Raw genomic sequence first — 18,368 nt, forward strand, 5'->3', positions numbered from 1 at the left:
CACTGTGGGACGTGGCTGAGTGTGCTGCTGGGTCCCTTGGCAACCCAGTGCTGTTACGTCAGCAGGCCCAGTTAGCTCAGTTCCTCCTATAACCTGGAATTTTGATTTCCTTGAAAAACCCTTATCAGCACAGCCCTGCTGCCAATCAAGTTCTGGGAGCCCTCTTCAAATTCCTTGGTTACTGTATGTGGCTTTAGAGTACAAAACTGGCCTGATCTGCTCTGTACTGTGGTGGGATGGAAAGTGCTCATATCCTGTTGCAGGTATGGGTTTACTATCTGGTCTATATGGTGGAGGACTGCATCATGTAGAGTTTGCTTCACTCTTGCTATGTCCAATATCATTAACAGTGAGACTGTATCAGCATGGTTCCCATGAGGAACATAGGGCATTTATTTGTACAGCTAACGTTTGCTGAAACCCACACCACAGGTTCCTTTGCTTTCAGTCCCCCATTTAACACAGTAATGTCTTCATATGGTGCAGCTTGTATATGGCTTCTTGACTAGTGATGGGAGTGGCATGACCCCAGTGGGAAGGAGCACCCCAAAGGAAAAGGTTGAAAGCCCCTGATTCACAAGTTCAAGCTCCTTTACCACAATTCATACCTCTGTAGGACTTGGGAAACTGGCATTTCAGCAGCTGTGCTGCTCACCAAGAGATTTTTCAGAACAACATGTGAAGTTTATTTTCATCTAGTGGGATCTAGTGGCAACTGCACAAGGAGTTTTCTGCCAGATATCCTTCACCTTGGAAAGGCAGGCTGGAAAGTATGAGGGAAGTGAAGGACTCTGAATGGGAATTACTTCTGTGCTTCATATTTGGTATTGTAGCATGAGTCATTGAAAAAAAAACACTCAAAGCACCTACTGTGGTATAATTAACTCTTGATACTCAGGTGAAAATAGGATGTTCTTTGTTGGCACTCTGAGTAGTTAAGATTAAAAAGATACATATTCATCCATGATTTGTTTGCTTTGTACCAAAAAAGCCTATAACTACAAGATCTAATGCTTATGTAGTAGAATGCAAAGGAAAAGATATCTTTGCTATCTAGTGCACTATATTACTATTGCTTAGGTGAGCTAATATCTTCTGTCCATATCTCAAGTCCCATGGAACCACCACTCTTTTAAAATAAGAATTTATATTAGTAATTCAAAATACATGGGAAGGAGATGCCCCAACAATGACAAGATAGTGAAACACAGAAATGTAAGAAATTCACACACACTAGAATGAAATCTGTTTTCCTCCAGCCCTTGCTCTTTCTCATTTCCCTCACAACCATCTTTGTATTTTATAAATCTTAAAAAAGAGAGAGAGAAACATCTAAGAAAGCAGAGACCTGCATTTTAGACCTCCCTCCCATTATGCTTTAGTATAATAGTGTTGTCAGGGAAGCCTCTTTTCCCAAAAGCAAGTAATACCAGGAGTCCACCTTGGAGATAAAGGATAAGGTCCCTATCACATTTCAAAGAATAGTAGTAGGAAAAATTTTGTAATATTTGTGTATAGTGTTAAAGGCAAAGAAACAATGCCTTTTTCTGATATTTCCATCTCAAAGGGCTTATACAGAGAGAGGCAGCACAGGGTGTTTTCTGTTTTTCTAAGCCACAGGCTCCTTCTTAATTCTTAGTGACAACTAGTTCAGTGAAAAGCTACAGACAACAAAAAACAATTAAATAGTATTATGGTTTCTGCTTCCTTTCTCTGGCCCCTTTTATAGAGCTGTTTCACCTATTCTGTATTCTTATCTGTGATTCCTGCACACTCTATTCCCAGAGCAGAAGTCACTGGCTTCAAAACAATCAAGTTAATATCAAATGAACTAACATCCTCTTCCCCAATTTGCAGGTACTGGTAAGGTTTGTGTACTCTGTCAGCAAAGGTTACCGGAAGATAACTTATCACAACTGGCGCCATGGCTTCAATGTCGCACAGACAATGTTCACACTTTTAATGGTAAAGTACCACCACCATAATTAATTCTGTGGCATGGTTTTATTTATAGGAGCTCTTACGTAGTGCCCTGGAGGTCTGCAAGGTTCCCTTAGAATCCTGTTATAAGATAAAACTTTGCCGTTTCTAGCACAATTCCTAACAAAAGAGAAGGTCTCAGTTTACCTTAAATGATGAGTCCATATGTTACATTTAGAACCGAGTGACCAATACTACCCAATGAATGGAGTCCTTTAATTCTAATAGGCATTGATGTGTATGGTGTTGAATAGCTTCCAGATTAAATCCTTCTGCAGGGGAGGGGAGAGAGACCACAAGTCTTCCTTCACTGGAAGGAATTAGCAGGAGTTTGTGATAGTAAGAGTCAGACTGACATTAGCTTAGATGAAGACAACCCCTCATTTTCCATTCCCAGGCAGGGTAGCCACAACTGTAAACCCCTTACTAGCCTGAATGTAGCAACTACTGTTTCTCATGTGCTGTCAAGGCAACAGACACCCCAAAAAGAAGAACACATCTCAGACATCCTTTCCACACCAGCTACAGATTGGCAGCATCATGCTCCAATAGGAAGGGAACAGGCCACAGAACTGAGGGCTGAATTATACCTAGTGCCCCCCTGAACATTTGGTGCAATTCAATTTGGGAACAGGCTCCTCATTGCTCTGTGCCCACAGAGATGCAGGGGCCCTTTGTGAGGTACTTTGGATCCAGAGGATGTGAGTGTCCCTAAGGCACTTGGCTGCTATGCTGGTAGTTAACCAACAAAACAGGTAGGCATCTAGCATATATGCACTATACACATGCCCACATAAACCCCTAATTAATTCTGAAACATTTTGTTTCCAGTTGCTTCCCCATTCTTAACCCAAGTGTATCATGCATTATATTTAGCATCACAAATATTTTCAGTTCTCCTGGATTGTTTCAATGAGGAGAGCCCTGGCACAGAGCAGTCACAGCCCAGTGCCTTTTCCTATAAGAGATACTAACAGATGATATACAACTTCTCACCCTCCAGACTGGCAAACTGAAGCGTTACTACACAGACCTTGAAGCCCTTGCTATGATAACTGCTGCTCTGTGCCACGATATTGACCACAGAGGAACCAACAACCTTTATCAAATGAAGTAAGCACTTTCCTACCACTTTAGACCATATCCTAGAATGTTTGGGGGGAGTATGATCAGACTGTGATCACACCAAACTCCAGTACAGCTCTGTTTCATATACAAAGAATAACATCCTCTCTTCTGCAAATAAACTTTTCTTTCAACTCATCATACTACCTTGGGCTGATGCTTTGACCAGTGGGGAAGCTTTAATTTTGCAGTGTTCTCTGAGGCGCTCTGTCTCATAGCAATCTGGCCCTAGCTGTTTGTTAAAAATAGGACAGTTACAGGGTGGGCCAAGTGCAGTGCAGGTGCCTAGTAACCTAAGCATCATGGGAGACTCAGGATGCTGCCAGGAGCATCCTGGTCATGAGGAGTCTGCTTTTTGCCAGGAGGGTACCTACACAAAAAGCACTATGGCTGGCCTGCTTGCAATACCTGCAGAAACAAAGTACCTACAAGCATTGAGGGAGCTGCTCTGATCAGTCAGGCCTCTACTGCAGACTTAAGGCAGCTTCAGATCACATTGCTTTTGCAATGCTTGCTGGCTGTACTGACTTACTGCTTTTTGGATTTTTGAAAAAATGTAAGTGCAGGGCTGACTGCTGCTTTGCATACAACAGGGTCTTAGAGGGATTCAGCTGGGAAAGTATGCAAGGACTGCTGTTTTTCCTGTTTCTGTGTTTGGACATAAATATGTAGTTACTCAGGAAGAAAAAAAAAGAATTAACTGTGTCCTGATAAAAAAATATAACAAATTTAAATACCAAATGGGGCACTTCTTGTTCATAAGTGCCATACTAATGCCTTTAATTTTTCATTTACACAACCAGATCTCAAAATCCTTTAGCAAAACTTCATGGCTCTTCAATTTTAGAGAGACACCATTTGGAATTTGGAAAGTTCTTGCTGTCGGAAGAGGTTTGTAATGCACAGTAATGTAAGAACCTGAATAATTTGCTTTCAGTAAAATCTTAAGCAGCAATTGACAGAGCTGCCAACTTCTGTGATTCCTGTACACAGGGTCTTGGGACAAGATCTTTCTCTGTTTTGGATTTCTGAGAAATTGCAGCAGCCCCCCACTCCCCCACCCCCATTACAGTTTGCTCACTGAGGACCAAAGCTCACAAGCTTCTAAATAAGTGACCTGATTTTATCAAAAACTGTATCGATAGCTCCCTTGGACTATCTTAAATCGTAGAATTGTTCTCCCATAGCCCACCCAATAGGGCCAATTGCTGACAAACTCTCTCAGTTAAATTTTTCACTTCAGGAAAACTCCCACTGGAGCCAAGGGAGGTTTACATGTTGTGTAACAACTTAAGGACATAGACCCCCATTCAGCATACAGCAAAAGAGACAGTGAATTGGGGTCTTAACCCTCACACTTTATGATTGCAGCTGAAGCTATTAAATAAAGACACATTTGAGAAAGGAAGATGACCAGTAGCACATAATAAAGCAGTGCTTGGACTTTTGGCAGCTTCTTTTGTTTGCTTTTTAGTCACTGAATATATGTCAGAACCTTAACCGGAGACAGCATGAGCACATGATTCACCTGATGGAAATTGCCATTATAGCAACAGACTTGGCATTGTACTTCAAGTAAGTCACATACACTGTATATGTAAGACCACAAGTAGCTGGTACTTAATGAGTCTAAAACATACTACTTTATTCTGAGAGGCCCTGTGTGCAGGGATTCTCTTCACAAATGCTTCCAGGAAGTGCTCCTGAAAATTATTTTTGAAGTGTGTGTGTGTGTGTGTGTGTGTGTGTGTGTGTAGGATGCAAATCATTTTAAAAAGAATGTTGAACTTTTACTAATCAATTGATTTACATTTTTTTAGCTCTCAGTTGCTAACAAGGCAGTGTTGTATAATCCCTCAATAGAAAGAGATATCTGATTTTATTTTTTTTTACCCAGTAGTTTCACATTAAAAATACTTATTAATGCCGATGACCTGGTCAGGGCTTCATTAACCTTTCTGTGAGAGCAGCACAAGCTTATAAACAGAATATCAAAAAGTAGGCAGCCCATTCTTCATGAATAGTCAATCTAGAATGTATTTCACTACCAAAACCCCAAAAAAACTGAAAGATTTAGGGCAGGATGTACTAATTCTCCAGGGCATAAAGCTGGAAGTCAACAACATATTCCAAAGCAAGGAGCCTTCAAAATACACTGCTCTCAAATGCCTGCACGAGAGATTGCTTCTGTATTTTGCACTAAAGAGTCATTAGGTAAAATACAAACAGCCCAAGAAACAGGAATTTGTCTCCTGGCTTCCTCACTTGCAACCTAAAATTCTAACCCTTAGTACATCTATGCTTTCTCTTGAGAGCTCTCTGGCTCTCTTGCAGTTCTTACTGTACAGTAATACAGCAACAACAAGAACAGCAGAGCAACTGCTATCTTTTCTCCTGAGCTAATGGACAGGGCACTCTCTTAAAAAACAGGATCTGTGTTTTTAAAACTTCTCATACGAAGGAAGACCTAAGATCCAGGCCTCTTACTTTGTAGGTAGGGACTCCAATATCTAGGTGATTTTATGAGAGGGAGATGCCACCACTTTGTTACCAGAGGAGAACAAGTCAATGTTTGTAGTCCTTGGTTCATAACCAAAATAATGATTTAGGTGCCTAAGTTCAAGCATTTCTTCCTGGCTGGGCCTAGACACGGCTGGCATGCTGGACAGGAATACCTATTTCTTACCATTCAAGGACATCTAACCAGGGTTTGCTAAATCCATGCTCAGACCTGAGCATCTAAGATTCAGACAAAGCGATGCTGACAACCCACACACCCAAGTCTCTATGGATATGGCCTAAGTATCTTTTTTGCTAATACTGAAACAGCAGTTTTTTCAAGATTTCATGCCACTCAGGAATATAGACACATTGTATGTAATTCCACCCAGACTTTGCTACATGAATTTAGGCATATAAACAATGCTAATGACGTCTATGTGCATATATAAAGATAGGTATCCTTATAAACATTCCAACAACAAAGCCAATTAGCTTTCATGAAAGTGATGATACATGCCTTTGTTGGGGCCTTCCTTGAAGAACTAAATGCCAGGACAGCAATGCTGGAAATGCTTTTGTAAAGGGATTTCAAACCCAGATTGGCTGTCTATTTTTAACACTTTTGTTTCCCCATTTGGGGGCTTGTTTTTTTTTTTCCTTAAGAAAGAGAACAATCTTTCAAAAGATCGTTGATGAATCTAAGACATATGATAGCACAACTGCCTGGACTGAATACCTGTCTCTGGAGACGACAAAAAAAGAGGTTGTCATGTGAGTAAATCAATTTCTGAGAGATTAATGATGTAGAAGTTCCTTCCTGGGCTGACTGGTGAGAGCTCCAAAACATACCTAAACCCATCAGTATTCCCAGTATAGAAAAACCTCCTTTTGTTTTCTCGGCAATAACCATCCCTGGCTAGAATACCTCATTGTTCTCAGTGTCTAGTCTGAGTTGAAGGAAAAACCCTTTGGCTTTGTACTATTAGTGCATTGTTGAGCCAACCTTAGAGTAACTATCAACACACACTAAATGATTGTCCACTCAAATCTGATCTTCTGGACCACCCTAGACATAGTTCACAAAGAAAAAAACTTTAAATGGTGCCTTGCCAGATAAGTGGCTGGTCTCAGGAGGTCCCTTATAGTCCTACATTCCTAACAGGTAAAAAGATCTCTCCCAAACCATAGATCCATCCGATGTGCCACAAACTGGAGTTCTTATAAAGTTGGTAGTCTGCAATGGCAGAGTGAAAAGAATCCCGTGTCCTTAGTCATTCTTCCTGATGATGGCATCCAGTATTAGTGATCTAATAATGCTGTTGTAACCTAGCAGATGTTCTGCAAGACACCTTGCACTGTGATGAAGTACACATGGAACCTCACTGCAGTCTGTGCTATTAAATTTCCATAAGGAAGTGTCAGGAATTACTTTGAAAGTCATGAAGATCAGCCCAGCAGTGATCAAAGCAGAGAACATCCCAGTGACAGAAGCAAGCAGTTCACTATCATGAATTCATTTTAATTGAGAGTGCTACTTGTTGCCTGCCCTGTCAGGGCCAGTGTTGCTATGCCAATCTGATCTTTATCTAGTACTTGGGGGGGGGAATACATGAGGGAGCACTGCTACCTATAGCATAAGCATCCTGGGCCCACTAGAAATAGGATGAAGGCTTTAGGGCAGAAACTAATTCCTGTTCTGTTCTTTAGGGCCATGATGATGACTGCCTGTGATTTGTCAGCGATCACTAAACCTTGGGAAATCCAGAGTAAGGTCAGGTGCCTGATACAGTCTGCTCTCTCTAGCTTGTACTTCAATATAATGCAATTTGCTAATTTGTCTGCAAGTGGCAGCAAGGCTTCCTACCAAAAGAGTGTTAGAAAAGTGATGGTTTTAGATGAACAAATCAAGACATTCCAGCTTTGGGCTCATAATTGTGAATTATGTAAGGAACTCATGTTTACCAAAAAAAAAAAAAAGAACCCAAACCAAAACAACCTCAAGCACTTAGCTTCCTGAATTACAATGCGGTTTTATGTGCATAACACAGAACTGTGTGGTTTTTTTTTTTTTACAGCAATACCTGCTTTTTGGTCAGCTGTTTATTTGTCTTTTGGGAGTTCCTTCTTGAACTGCATCCATTTCATCAGTTTCTAAATAGGAAACATTTGAATTTAAAGGAGGCTAAAATAAATAAAACCCACCCTCATATTCCTCCAAAATTCCTTCCTGGAGGGAACAGTGGGCCTGGACTATTCTTGAAAGCTACAATTTGGCAACATGGGAAAAGGACAAGTGAGGGGAAAACCCAAGAAGCAGCTATGGCTGTGACCAACCTCAGACTAAAGAGTCCAGCCAAGAAGCAAGTCCTTGCAGGGGATGTGTTGGGAACACTTAATAATAGACAAGCAGTGAACCAATGAGCTCTGCTGCAAAAGGGGGTTCTGTAATTCCATTGCCACCACTGCCTTTCCCAATAGAGGTTTGAGGGAGAGCAGTGGGAGGCCAAGTGGGTGAAGGTGGGGGGATTGGACAAGACAAGATTAAGGGATAAAGGAGCCAAAAGTGAGATTCTCTTCTTAGTGGAGATCTAAAGTGTTTCAAGTTAGAAAGCCAAAGTCAAACTCTTTTTTTTTTCTCCTCTGCAATGCAGGTAGCTCTTCTAGTAGCAGCTGAGTTCTGGGAACAAGGAGACTTAGAAATAAGCATACTTCAGCAACAGCCTATTGTAAGTAGCATGTAAGAGCCAGACAGCTCAGTCATTACTTTCTAACAAAAGTCAGACAGCAATACAAACAACACTGGCCTCCAAGTGCTGTGAGTCTTCTTGACACTGTCATCACAGTCCAAATCCCTCAAAAGATGTGAATTTTTAAATAGGCAAGAGCCTTTGGGACAGTGTTACTTTATACTTCTGCAGGAGCGGGGTAATCCAGCTGCTGCCTGTATTAGTGACAATGCCTTTATGTATTGACATGTCTAGCTCTCCATATAGTTAGATGGACCCCACTGACTGTGAACCAGTAAGACATGACTGTCCCCCTGGAGATTTTGGGCTTGTACATCAAAATCTATTCCCTTACAGAGAAGGGAGGGGGGGAATGAAAGACCTACTTACTTATAGGTAAGCAGAGATGAGCAGTGATATACAGGGGAAGTTTCCAGTAATGAGAAGGAGCTACAAACACAAAATTCACAGAGTTCAGAAACAACATTTAAGGAAATGTAAAAGACCATCTAACCTTTTTTTTGGGGAGGGGAATCTCTTGACTAGCTTGCATACCACTAGGGTGTTTCAGATGGGGGGGGGGAGAGTCATGAAATAGTTAGAATTTAGGTAAATTATATTTTGCAATGTCACACAGTTGTAATTCTGCTCCTATAATGACAAATATTTTAATTTGCCATTGACAGAGTCAGGGGCTACTTCCTGACTTGGCCTTCCGTGTGCTTTGTGAGTTTTTTAAATAGAAATTTTCATATGCCACCTCTGACTTCTTATATGCCTACTGATGCAACAGAAACCATATGTTAAGCAACACTGCTTTCAAAGACTACAATTTGATGTTCAGCTGACATTTTAGAAAATTAAGGACCTCTTTAGCACTTTCAAGAATGTGATCCTTCTCTCAGATATCCTGTTGAGAGGCAAAAAAAAGATAAACCCTTTGCCCTCCCCATCCATAGACACTGAAAGAGAAGTCTAAAACTATTACTAAAATGATGAAAGAAATGAGCTCACTTCATTCTTCTGTGGAGAAAGAAGAGGGCCGTGAAGGGAAGCCTTTATGAATGGCACAGCAGAACTGCTAGTCTGACACACCAAGGCAGTCCTGGGGAGAAAGCAGAGGTGGGGTTTTCTTTTATGAAGCATTCTCATAAATCATGAAGGACTCATGTTATCCCTCAGCCCATGATGGACAGGAGAAAAGCTGCTGAGCTTCCGAAGCTTCAAGTGGGTTTCATTGACTTTGTTTGCACATTTGTGTATAAGGTAAGCAAAGCACATCCTTGTACATCCTGCCTTACTCAAGATGTTTTCAAATTCTAGTCTCCTTGAGAATTCCTGGGGTAGCCACAACACTTAAGAACAGAGGAATAGGGAGAAGAGACAGTGGCAAGAGAAATCTTGTGTTTCTGCCAGTCTCTCCTCTGCCTGTTCTCAAAGGAAAAAAAAATGATAAGGGAAATAGGAAGTACTTAAATACTACAGTGACCGTTGGGTACAAAACTTCTACTGGTGAAGGACACAGGAGTGAAGAAAATAATGAATTTTCCTCCTGAGTTCAACATCTATGCAGTCATAACAAGAGTGTCATTTGCAACAGCAGCCTGCCTGTGGTGCAAGAAAATATATGTGATAGTGCAGCATTTTCCTGCTATCTTTCTCAACTACTCTCCCTCAACATGTGCAGCAGCAACTATGTTGGGCCATCCCTCTTCCACCACAGCAAAGACTGGAAGCACAGACCACTGGCAGGGAGTCTCCTCAGAGATGCCTCCTTGGCCCAGGGAGAGCTGGCAGGTCTGAGCAGAAACAAGCTCCATAGCCAGTTCTGCAGAACAGGCCTGTTCCAAGGCTGAACTCCCCTCCTGAATGGGAGCTCCTTATCCTAGGATCTCCTCAGACACAGGGAGGGGGCCTCCTACTTCTCCCCTAATCATTGACTGCACCTAGGAGGAATTGTTTCTTCCAACCAGCTGCTTCTCTCTAGGGTAGCACAACATCATCCCCTGTCATGCCATTAACGCTTCCACTGAATGAGCCAGACCGGGGGGGGGGGGGGGGGGGGGGGCGCTGTCCTCTGATATCATGAATGAATGATGTATTATCTCAGCATTGTACTATTTGACGAGTGTGTTTGGATCAGGAATTTTCACGTTTCCACAAAGAAATTCAACCAATGCTTGATGGGCTGCTGAATAACAGAAATGAGTGGAAGACCCATGCTGATGAGTATGATGCAAAAACAAAAGCTCTGGAGGAAGAGAAAAAAAAAGAGGAAGAGAAAATGACTACTAAGAAAGGTCTGAAACTATACTTAGCATTTTCATTCCCTGCTTGAAAACTCACGCAGCATCCTTCTAGACAAAACTCTCTATACAGCAGGCTTTCCAAAAGAACAGGTCTTGCCATGTCTGGAGACATGGTTCAGGGGTTACAGCAAAAGGCTGGATGCCAAGAATGGGCTCCTCAATCTTGTTCCATTGGCAAGGTTTAAAAAGAACTCCAAAATACACCTCATCTTCAAAACTGGCACCTTGGTTCATAACAGGTTGTCAGAAAGGCCACCTGCACAAATGCCCAGGGACTAATACCTATAAAATTGGTCAGTTCAAATGCAACTGTAGTCAGCAGGAAGTTCTTTGCAATGTAGGCAGGTCCCTGGGGAAGAGCAAGGGTGCATCCTTAAGGACGAGGGCCATGTATTTGATGTGCTGTCTGCCAGGATGTGAAACAGGACAATATAAGGAAAGCCAATGCACTCCCGGGGAGAAGACTCAAAGAACTGCAGTTCTTCCCATTTCTAGCCAAAATTAGACAGTAAGCTGGCAGTTTAGTTTGGCTGCATCTATTTTTTTTTCTCTGGGCCCAGTCTAGCTGGCAATTAAGTTTATCAACTTCAGTGAGTTGTATTAAAGCCTTCATTAATGACTGTGGTTGATAGGCTAAGGATGCATTTGACTCTCTCAGATGTGGAAGCAATGTATTCTCTGACTGCCTATCCCAAGAGGTCTGAATAAAATTTTGTCAGAACTATATGGTTTAGAATTTATAAAAGTGACCTAAATGTCTTTTTTCAACTTCATTATTAGAAATTAATTAAAATTTTCAAAATTAAATGCTTTGGCTGTGATTTGGGAGAGTTTCTGAAGAATTATTTCCTGGCTAAGTATTCAGTGTTTAAGTTGGAAATCTTTCTGCTAGCTGTAAAAAGCTATTTCAAAACAGCTTTGCATAGTATTATTACTTTGCATATTAAACAACTCTAATCATGGGTACTTTAGGTATGACATACATTGATCACTGGATTCTTTAAAAGTGTTAAAAATAAAAAGACTTTAAGAATTAAAAAGGGATTTCAAGACATTTATGACCATATTGCTGATTCTTTGTTTCTCTTTATACAGCAGATGAAGTAACCTGCAACAGAGGAACAGCTCCAACTTCTAAAACCTGTACTATACTTTAGACCTAGTCCCAATAGCATATACACTACCCAAAATGAGAAAAATCTTGTTGTTAAAATAAATAAATAAATAGATAGATAAATAAACAATCATCATGGCATACAAATACATTCCTGGTTTAACCACTCTGCTATTTGGATTAGGCTTATTACTAGCCATGGAAGGACCAAATCTTGTTTGCCTTACTCAATTGCATATTCTTCCTGATGGTGAGGAGACAGTTCTGTTGTGTCTCTCATTCCATTCAATGCACCTGATTTTGTTAGAATGGTACAGATGGCAAGTCCATCTCTTTGGCCTGATAAATCAAGTTGCATGACTATGGAAGAGGCATTTCTCCTGCACTCTGAAACAATTCCTATGCCTGTGCATGGCCAGCTGAATTGTTTGCCTGCTCAGTACAACCATGTGTGATTGACCACATGTGCAATCATAGCCTGCAGGGTAGGAAAACTGAAGAACTTAATTTATTATATCTAACTGTATCTTATAGAAGGATATGGAAAAGCCATCTACAGGCAAAGTATGAAAACTGACCTTCGACACCAGTAAACCTTGGGGTTTGTTTTGTTTATAAGAAACTGGGCCAAACTTTAGCCTGGTTTAAAAGATTATAATTCCATTTAAGTCCAAGAAACACATGATGACACTAATTCTACATTCACTTAAAGATTTGAATAGACTGTTTTAAGGCATTGAGCCATGCATTCAAGCTCTAGTAGCTACCCACTTCATGAGCAGGATTCATTTTGTGCACTAATCAAGGCAGGTGTTCTGTAAACATAATCTATGATTATATAAAGACTATATCATCACGCCTTATTCACAACAGTTAGGGTTGCCCAAGCAACTTGAATTGTGGCATCTCCTAACTGTTCTGTTTGACTTTGTAATGCCCATGTTCTTTAACACAGTCCCCTTCTGAAGAGTGTTGTTAAGGATGTTACGAAAGCCACCACCTCTGGTGGACTGTGGGACCTGGGGAATTCCTCCTTCCCAGCCACTGAAGACCAGCCCAGTGCAGTCTCAGACCCAGGATGTATCTCTGTCCCAGTCCAATGGATGCAGCTGCTGCTGTTCCCATTTGCAGGTTCGGCCAGTAGCGAGGCTGAGCGTGCGTCCCAGAGAGAGACACACACATACACAGGTCACTAACACAGCCAACCACACAGACTACCACAGAGCAGTGCCTTTACCAACACCCACATAAACATCCACAACTCTCACATAAAACAGAAGTACAGATAGCCCAGTCCTGTTCCTCCTCTCCAGCTGATCAGGATTGAAGTTCACCAGTGAAAACACACACGCCCTCACTCTAAATTCACAAACACACACACATTCATGGATCCCTTGAATATCAGCACAGCCTCTAAGTCCATCTAATATCCATGACTGGATCCTGGGCTCCCTTACCCAGTATGCAGGTCTCCACCTATTCGCCACCTAGTCCAGCTTGACATTCGCTAGCAAACAGATGCATGCACTCACACGTCCATCTCACAAGCACCCCCACAAACACAGATTCCTTGAATATTAGCACAGGCTTTCAGTCTGCCTAATATCCATGCCCATACCCCAGGCCTGTTTAGCCACCACTGGCTCAAGCCTTGAGTCTTTTCAGATGCAGGTCTCCTCCTACTCGCTGACTGGTCCAGCTTGAAGTTTCCTAGTGAATTACTCATACACGTACATGCACACAGGATTAAATTCACCAGGGAAAAATAAACACACCTAAGTCTTTCCAGTTGCTGACATTTAGACCTCACATATACACATACACCCTGGTCCCTCCAGTTGCTGACACATAGACCTATGGGCCCTGTGACCTGTGGCCCCTTCTCCAGTTGCTGGCACTTAGACCTTGCCACACTCACACATAGGATAGAGAGTGAGAGTACACTGAAAAATTAGTTAAGAAAAAATGTTTAATAAGAAGATAGGATAGACTGTGGTGATCAGGCACAGGACTCAGTCAGACAAGCGTACTGACCAGCAGCCTACTTACATGCAACCGGCTCCTTTTATCTCCCCTTCTCTCTATTTCCCCATGCTTTTTCCTCCCTCTTCCACCCTGATCCCTCCCCTTTCCCCACCTTTGGCCCTTCCTCTAAACAACCCATAATAAGTTTTGCACAGTCCCACAAGCCCCTTCTGGTATCCCATAATGTTTTGCACAGTCTCACAGCCCCCCCCCCCCCAGTATCCCATAATACTCATGTTAGTCTTGTTCCTCCCTTCTTATCAGTTACAAAGTTCAGATTGACCCTCTTCAAGGCTATGCCTGAGTAGTTTCTTTAATGGCCCATCAGTCAGTGGCTGAAGAGTTCTGGTCTTCATTATTGTCTCGATTATCACTTGCTTGCTAGGTTTCTGTATCTCTGTGTTTAATGTATTACTTTCCTTGTTACTTATTATTTCTCTTGTACTGATTAGTCCTTAACCAGATAACTTAATGAAGTAGATGCTCTCACATTCTACATACCCTTACAGTAAATAAAACTTAAAACCCAACTGAAGGGCTGTGTGTGTGTTCTAATCTAAACTAATCTCCCTGTCATGTTTTTTTTTTTTAAATGGGCACTATAGACAACAAAGTTGAAAGGTTTTATGATGATTTATTTTCAACAGTAAATTTAAAAGGGTGAGCTACTGGGCTTTAGGTCTCTTTTTCATTCTTAGGTGGCGTCTGTGGTGCTTCTTGGTTCTCCTCAGTCACCTTTAGTTGTTCCAAGAGATCCTGGTTTGCTGTACTACCTGTGACAGAAGATGGGACATTCACTGCAGCCATTGCTTTCATAAAAACAGTCCAATCTTCAGATGTTCTCAGTCTAGAAGAGGCACGAGTCTGAAGGATGCCTTGGACTAAATCAAGCTGGCTGGACCCCTTGATGACATCTCCTTTGTATACAAAACTTCCCTGGTTGTCCCAAGAAATATGTTTTTGTTGCCCCAGTTTACCTAGGAGCACTAGTACACTCTTCCTGTACCAGGGATGTACATTAGCCAATACTTCCTGAACAACAGGGTTAAGGTCCTCAGGAGTTTCGAGGGGCTTTTCCACTTCTGTCTCATTTTGTTCCAGAAAAGCAAGAGTTATTTTCCCCTTTCCTGATCGCTCTGCTTCATGTGTGCCAAGTACTTTTGAAGAGCAGCTGTATACACCTTAGCTTTTTCGTATGCCATCAAGCCCGAGTTTTGGAGAATGTCCGTCATTTCAGCACCCAAAGTTGAGAGATTTGAAAAAGTTTATGAGTCGCTGTTCAAGGAAAAATTTTCATAATAGCTGAAATGGTGAAAAGGGGTCAGATACGCAGCCAACAGAGGCAGCGAACAGATGCAGCAGTTTGCGCAGCAGTTTGCGCAGAAGGGCGCCAGAAGGCAAAGAAGGCACCTCTCCATTTTGCAAATTTTGCACAGTGGTGTGTCCTTCCCCGGGGCATGGTCATGACACGCCGCAGAGCACGTTCCCCAGTGGCTGCTGGAGGTGCTGCATCCGCTGTGTCTGAGGCTTCAACCCAGACAGACCCTCTGACAGCAGATGCAGCTCTGCAGGTGTCGGGCTGCAGGGAGTGCCTGGGGCCTCTCTGTGAGGCCTGGGCTGACAGTCAGCTCTCCTGCAGAAGGTGTGCTGTGGTTGACCAGTTGCGTCACCAGATAAAGGAGTTACAGGAGGAGGTTAGTAGGCTGCGTAGCATCCGAGAGGATGAGCAGGAGATTGACAGGGCGTTCTCGGAGACTGTTCAGCTCCAGGAGTCCCCACCCCCCACTGCAGCGGAGTTGTCAGAGGGCTCAGCACCATGTAAAGGTGCATCATAACACTGTTGAAGAGGGCTGGAAGCTGGTGACCTCTCATAGAAGGAGAAAGGCTCTTGCTCCTCATGAAGGCTTACCCTTGCAGAACAAGTTTAGCGCCCTCCAAGCTGAGGAGGAGCTGGGCATGGCTCCAAGGGAGGCAACTGGCCTGGCAGACCCTGTGCCATGCAGGAACACCTGGAAGAAGCGGCGAGTGATTGTTGTGGGTGACTCCCTGCTGCAGGGGACAGAGGCACCTATCTGCCTACCTGATCTCTTGTCCAGAGAGGTTTGCTGCCTGCCAGGGGCTCGAATAAGAGATGTCGTGGAAAGACTGCCAAGGCTTGTCCATGCATCAGACTACTACCCTCTGCTGATCTTCCATGTGGGCACTAATGACACAAAAGGCAAACTGGAAACCATCAAACGGGACTTCAGAGCTCTGGGAATGGTGGTGAAGGGTCTGGGAGCCCAGGTCGTTTTCTCCTCAATCCTGCCTGTGAGGGGAAAGGACAGGAGGAGGAGTAGACGAGTTTTCCAAGTTAACAGCTGGCTGCGCCGCTGGTGTTGGCAACAGGGCTTTGGTTTCTATGACCATGGGACCCTGTTTGAAGATCAACAGCTGATGGGGAGCGATGGGATCCACCTCACCAAGCAGGGCACACGTGTCTTTGCCAACAGATTGGCCAGCCTGGTAAGGAGGGCTTTAAACTAGGAGAGATGGGGGAAGGGGAGTGGTATAGTGGCAGGGGAGTCAGTAAAACACCGCTCAAGTCAGGATGCCTCCAGCGGGTGCATGCAGCCAGGGGAGACAGCATGCAACATGGCTATGGAGGATCCTCTTGCACCTCTCCTGGGAAGCCTGCGTGCTTGACTGGCTCTCTGAAATGCCTGTATACCAATGCACGCAGCATGGGGAATAAGCAGGAAGAACTAGAGATCTGTGTGCGGTCGCAGGGCCATGATCTCGTTGCAGTGACAGAGACATGGTGGGATAGTTCACATGACTGGGATGCTGTCATGGATGGCTATGTGCTTTTTAGGAAAGACAGGCCAGGAAGGCGAGGTGGTGGAGTTGCTCTTTATGTGAGGGAGCAACTGGAATGTCTGGAGCTCTGCCTCGGGGTGGATGAAGAGCAAGTTGAGAGCCTATGGGTAAGGATTAAAGGGCAGGGTAACATGGGCGACACTGTGGTGGGGGTTTACTCCAGGCCACCTGATCAGGAGGAAGTCATCGATGAGGCCTTCTACAGACAGCTGGAAGTAGCCTCACGATCACAGGCCCTGGTTCTCATGGGAGACTTGAACCCCCCTGACATCTGCTGGGAAGAGAGCACAGCTAGGCACAAACAGTCAAAGAGGTTCCTGCAGAGGATTGATGATAATTTCTTGACCCAGGTGGTGGAGACGCCAACAAGGAGAGGTGCAATGCTAGACCTTGTACTAACAAACAAAGAAGGTCTAGTTGGAGAGGTGAAGGTTGGGGGCAGCCTTGGCTGCAGTGACCATGAGATGGTGGAGTTCAGGATCCTACGAGGAGGGAGCAGGGCAATGAGTAGGATTGCAACGCTGGACTTCAGGAGAGCTAACTTTGGCCTCTTGAGGGACCTACTTAGGGGAATCTCATGGGGGAGGGCCCTAGAAGGAAGAGGGGTCCAAGAAAGCTGGTTAATATTCAAGCATCACTTCCTCCAGGCTCAAGATCAGTGCATCCCTCTGAGTAAGAAGTCCAGCAAAGCGGGCAGGAGACCTGCATGGATGAGCAAGGAACTCCTGGCAAAACTCCAACAGAAGAAGGAAGTACACAGAATGTGGAAAAGGGGACAGGCCACTTGGGAGGAATACAGGGACATTGTCAGAGCGTGCAGGGATGCGACAAGGAAGGCTAAAGCCCAGTTGGAATTAAATCTGGCAAGGGATGTCAAGGACAACAAGAAGGGCTTCTTCAAATACATCAATAGCAAAAGGAAGACTAGGGAAAACGTGGGCCCGCTGCTGAATGGGGTGGGTGCCCTGGTGACAAAGGATACAGAGAAGGCAGAGTTATTGAATGCTGCCTTTGCTTCCGTCTTCACTGCTAAGGCCAGTCCTCAGGAATTCCAGACCTTGGAGACAAGAGAGGAAGTCTGGAGAAAGGAAGACTCTCCCTTGGTGGAGGAGGATCAGGTTAGAGATCTTTTGTCCAAACTTGACATCCATAAATCCATGGGCCCTGATGGGATGCATCCACGAGTGCTGAGGGAGCTGGCGGATGTTCTCGCTAGGCCACTCTCCATCATCTTTGAAAGGTCCTGGAGATCAGGAGAGGTGCCTGAGGACTGGAAAAAAAGCCAGTGTCACACCAGTCTTCAAAAGGGCAAGAAGGAGGAGCCAGGGAACTACAGGCCTGTCAGCCTCACCTCCATCCCTGGAAAGGTGATGGAACAGCTCCTCCTGAAGGTCATCACTAAGCATCTGGAGGACAAGAAGGTGATCAGGAGTAGTCAGCATGGATTCACCAAAGGGAAATCATGCTTGACCAATCTGATAGCCTTCCATGATGGAATGACTGGCTGGGTAGATGAGGGCAGAGCAGTGGATGTTGTCTCCCTGGACTTCAGCAAGGCTTTTGACACTGTCTCCCATCACATCCTCCTAGGCAAGCTCAGGAAGTGTGGGCTAGACGAGTGGACAGTGAGGTGGATTGAGACCCGGCTGGATGGCCGAGCTCAGAGGGTTGTGGTGAATGGCGCAGAGTCAAGTTGGAGGCCTGTGGCTAGTGGTGTCCCCCAGGGGT

At 43.9% G+C, this 18,368-nt stretch overlaps 2 protein-coding genes across 10 annotated transcripts in view; one reads left to right on the forward strand and one right to left on the reverse strand.

The window, feature by feature from the left end:
• LOC104139555 (purpurin) overlaps positions 1 to 13,881 on the reverse strand; it is a 58,807-nt gene extending 44,926 nt beyond the window's left edge. The window contains exons 1-3 of one of the 6 annotated variants that reach the window (XM_068925753.1): positions 13,806 to 13,839; positions 9,348 to 9,438; positions 8,724 to 8,783 (exon numbers count right to left, since the gene is read on the reverse strand). In XM_068925753.1, the coding sequence (XP_068781854.1) occupies positions 8,724 to 8,783; positions 9,348 to 9,352 (65 nt within the window). In that variant the 5' untranslated portion in view covers positions 9,353 to 9,438; positions 13,806 to 13,839. Of the gene's footprint in view, positions 1 to 8,723; positions 8,784 to 9,347; positions 9,439 to 13,805 lie in introns of all 6 variants that reach the window. The other 5 variants (XM_068925752.1, XM_068925756.1, XM_068925755.1 and 2 more) reach the window with 5 other exon arrangements.
• LOC104139551 (rod cGMP-specific 3',5'-cyclic phosphodiesterase subunit beta) overlaps positions 1 to 14,309 on the forward strand; it is a 35,639-nt gene extending 21,330 nt beyond the window's left edge. For 3 of the 4 annotated variants that reach the window (XM_068925749.1, XM_068925751.1, XM_068925750.1), the window contains 10 exons: positions 1,858 to 1,965; positions 2,984 to 3,093; positions 3,909 to 3,996; positions 4,580 to 4,680; positions 6,271 to 6,378; positions 7,315 to 7,378; positions 8,259 to 8,333; positions 9,516 to 9,599; positions 10,477 to 10,633; positions 11,738 to 14,309. In XM_068925749.1, the coding sequence (XP_068781850.1) occupies positions 1,858 to 1,965; positions 2,984 to 3,093; positions 3,909 to 3,996; positions 4,580 to 4,680; positions 6,271 to 6,378; positions 7,315 to 7,378; positions 8,259 to 8,333; positions 9,516 to 9,599; positions 10,477 to 10,633; positions 11,738 to 11,799 (957 nt within the window). In that variant the 3' untranslated portion in view covers positions 11,800 to 14,309. The remainder of the gene's footprint in view (positions 1 to 1,857; positions 1,966 to 2,983; positions 3,094 to 3,908; positions 3,997 to 4,579; positions 4,681 to 6,270; positions 6,379 to 7,314; positions 7,379 to 8,258; positions 8,334 to 9,515; positions 9,600 to 10,476; positions 10,634 to 11,737) is intronic. The other variant, XM_009667739.2, reaches the window with a different exon arrangement.
• Positions 14,310 to 18,368: the final 4,059 nt, after the last annotated feature.

The sequence above is a fragment of the Struthio camelus genome, chromosome W (genome assembly GCF_040807025.1).
Source record: "Struthio camelus isolate bStrCam1 chromosome W, bStrCam1.hap1, whole genome shotgun sequence".
Classification (NCBI taxonomy): domain Eukaryota; kingdom Metazoa; phylum Chordata; class Aves; order Struthioniformes; family Struthionidae; genus Struthio; species Struthio camelus.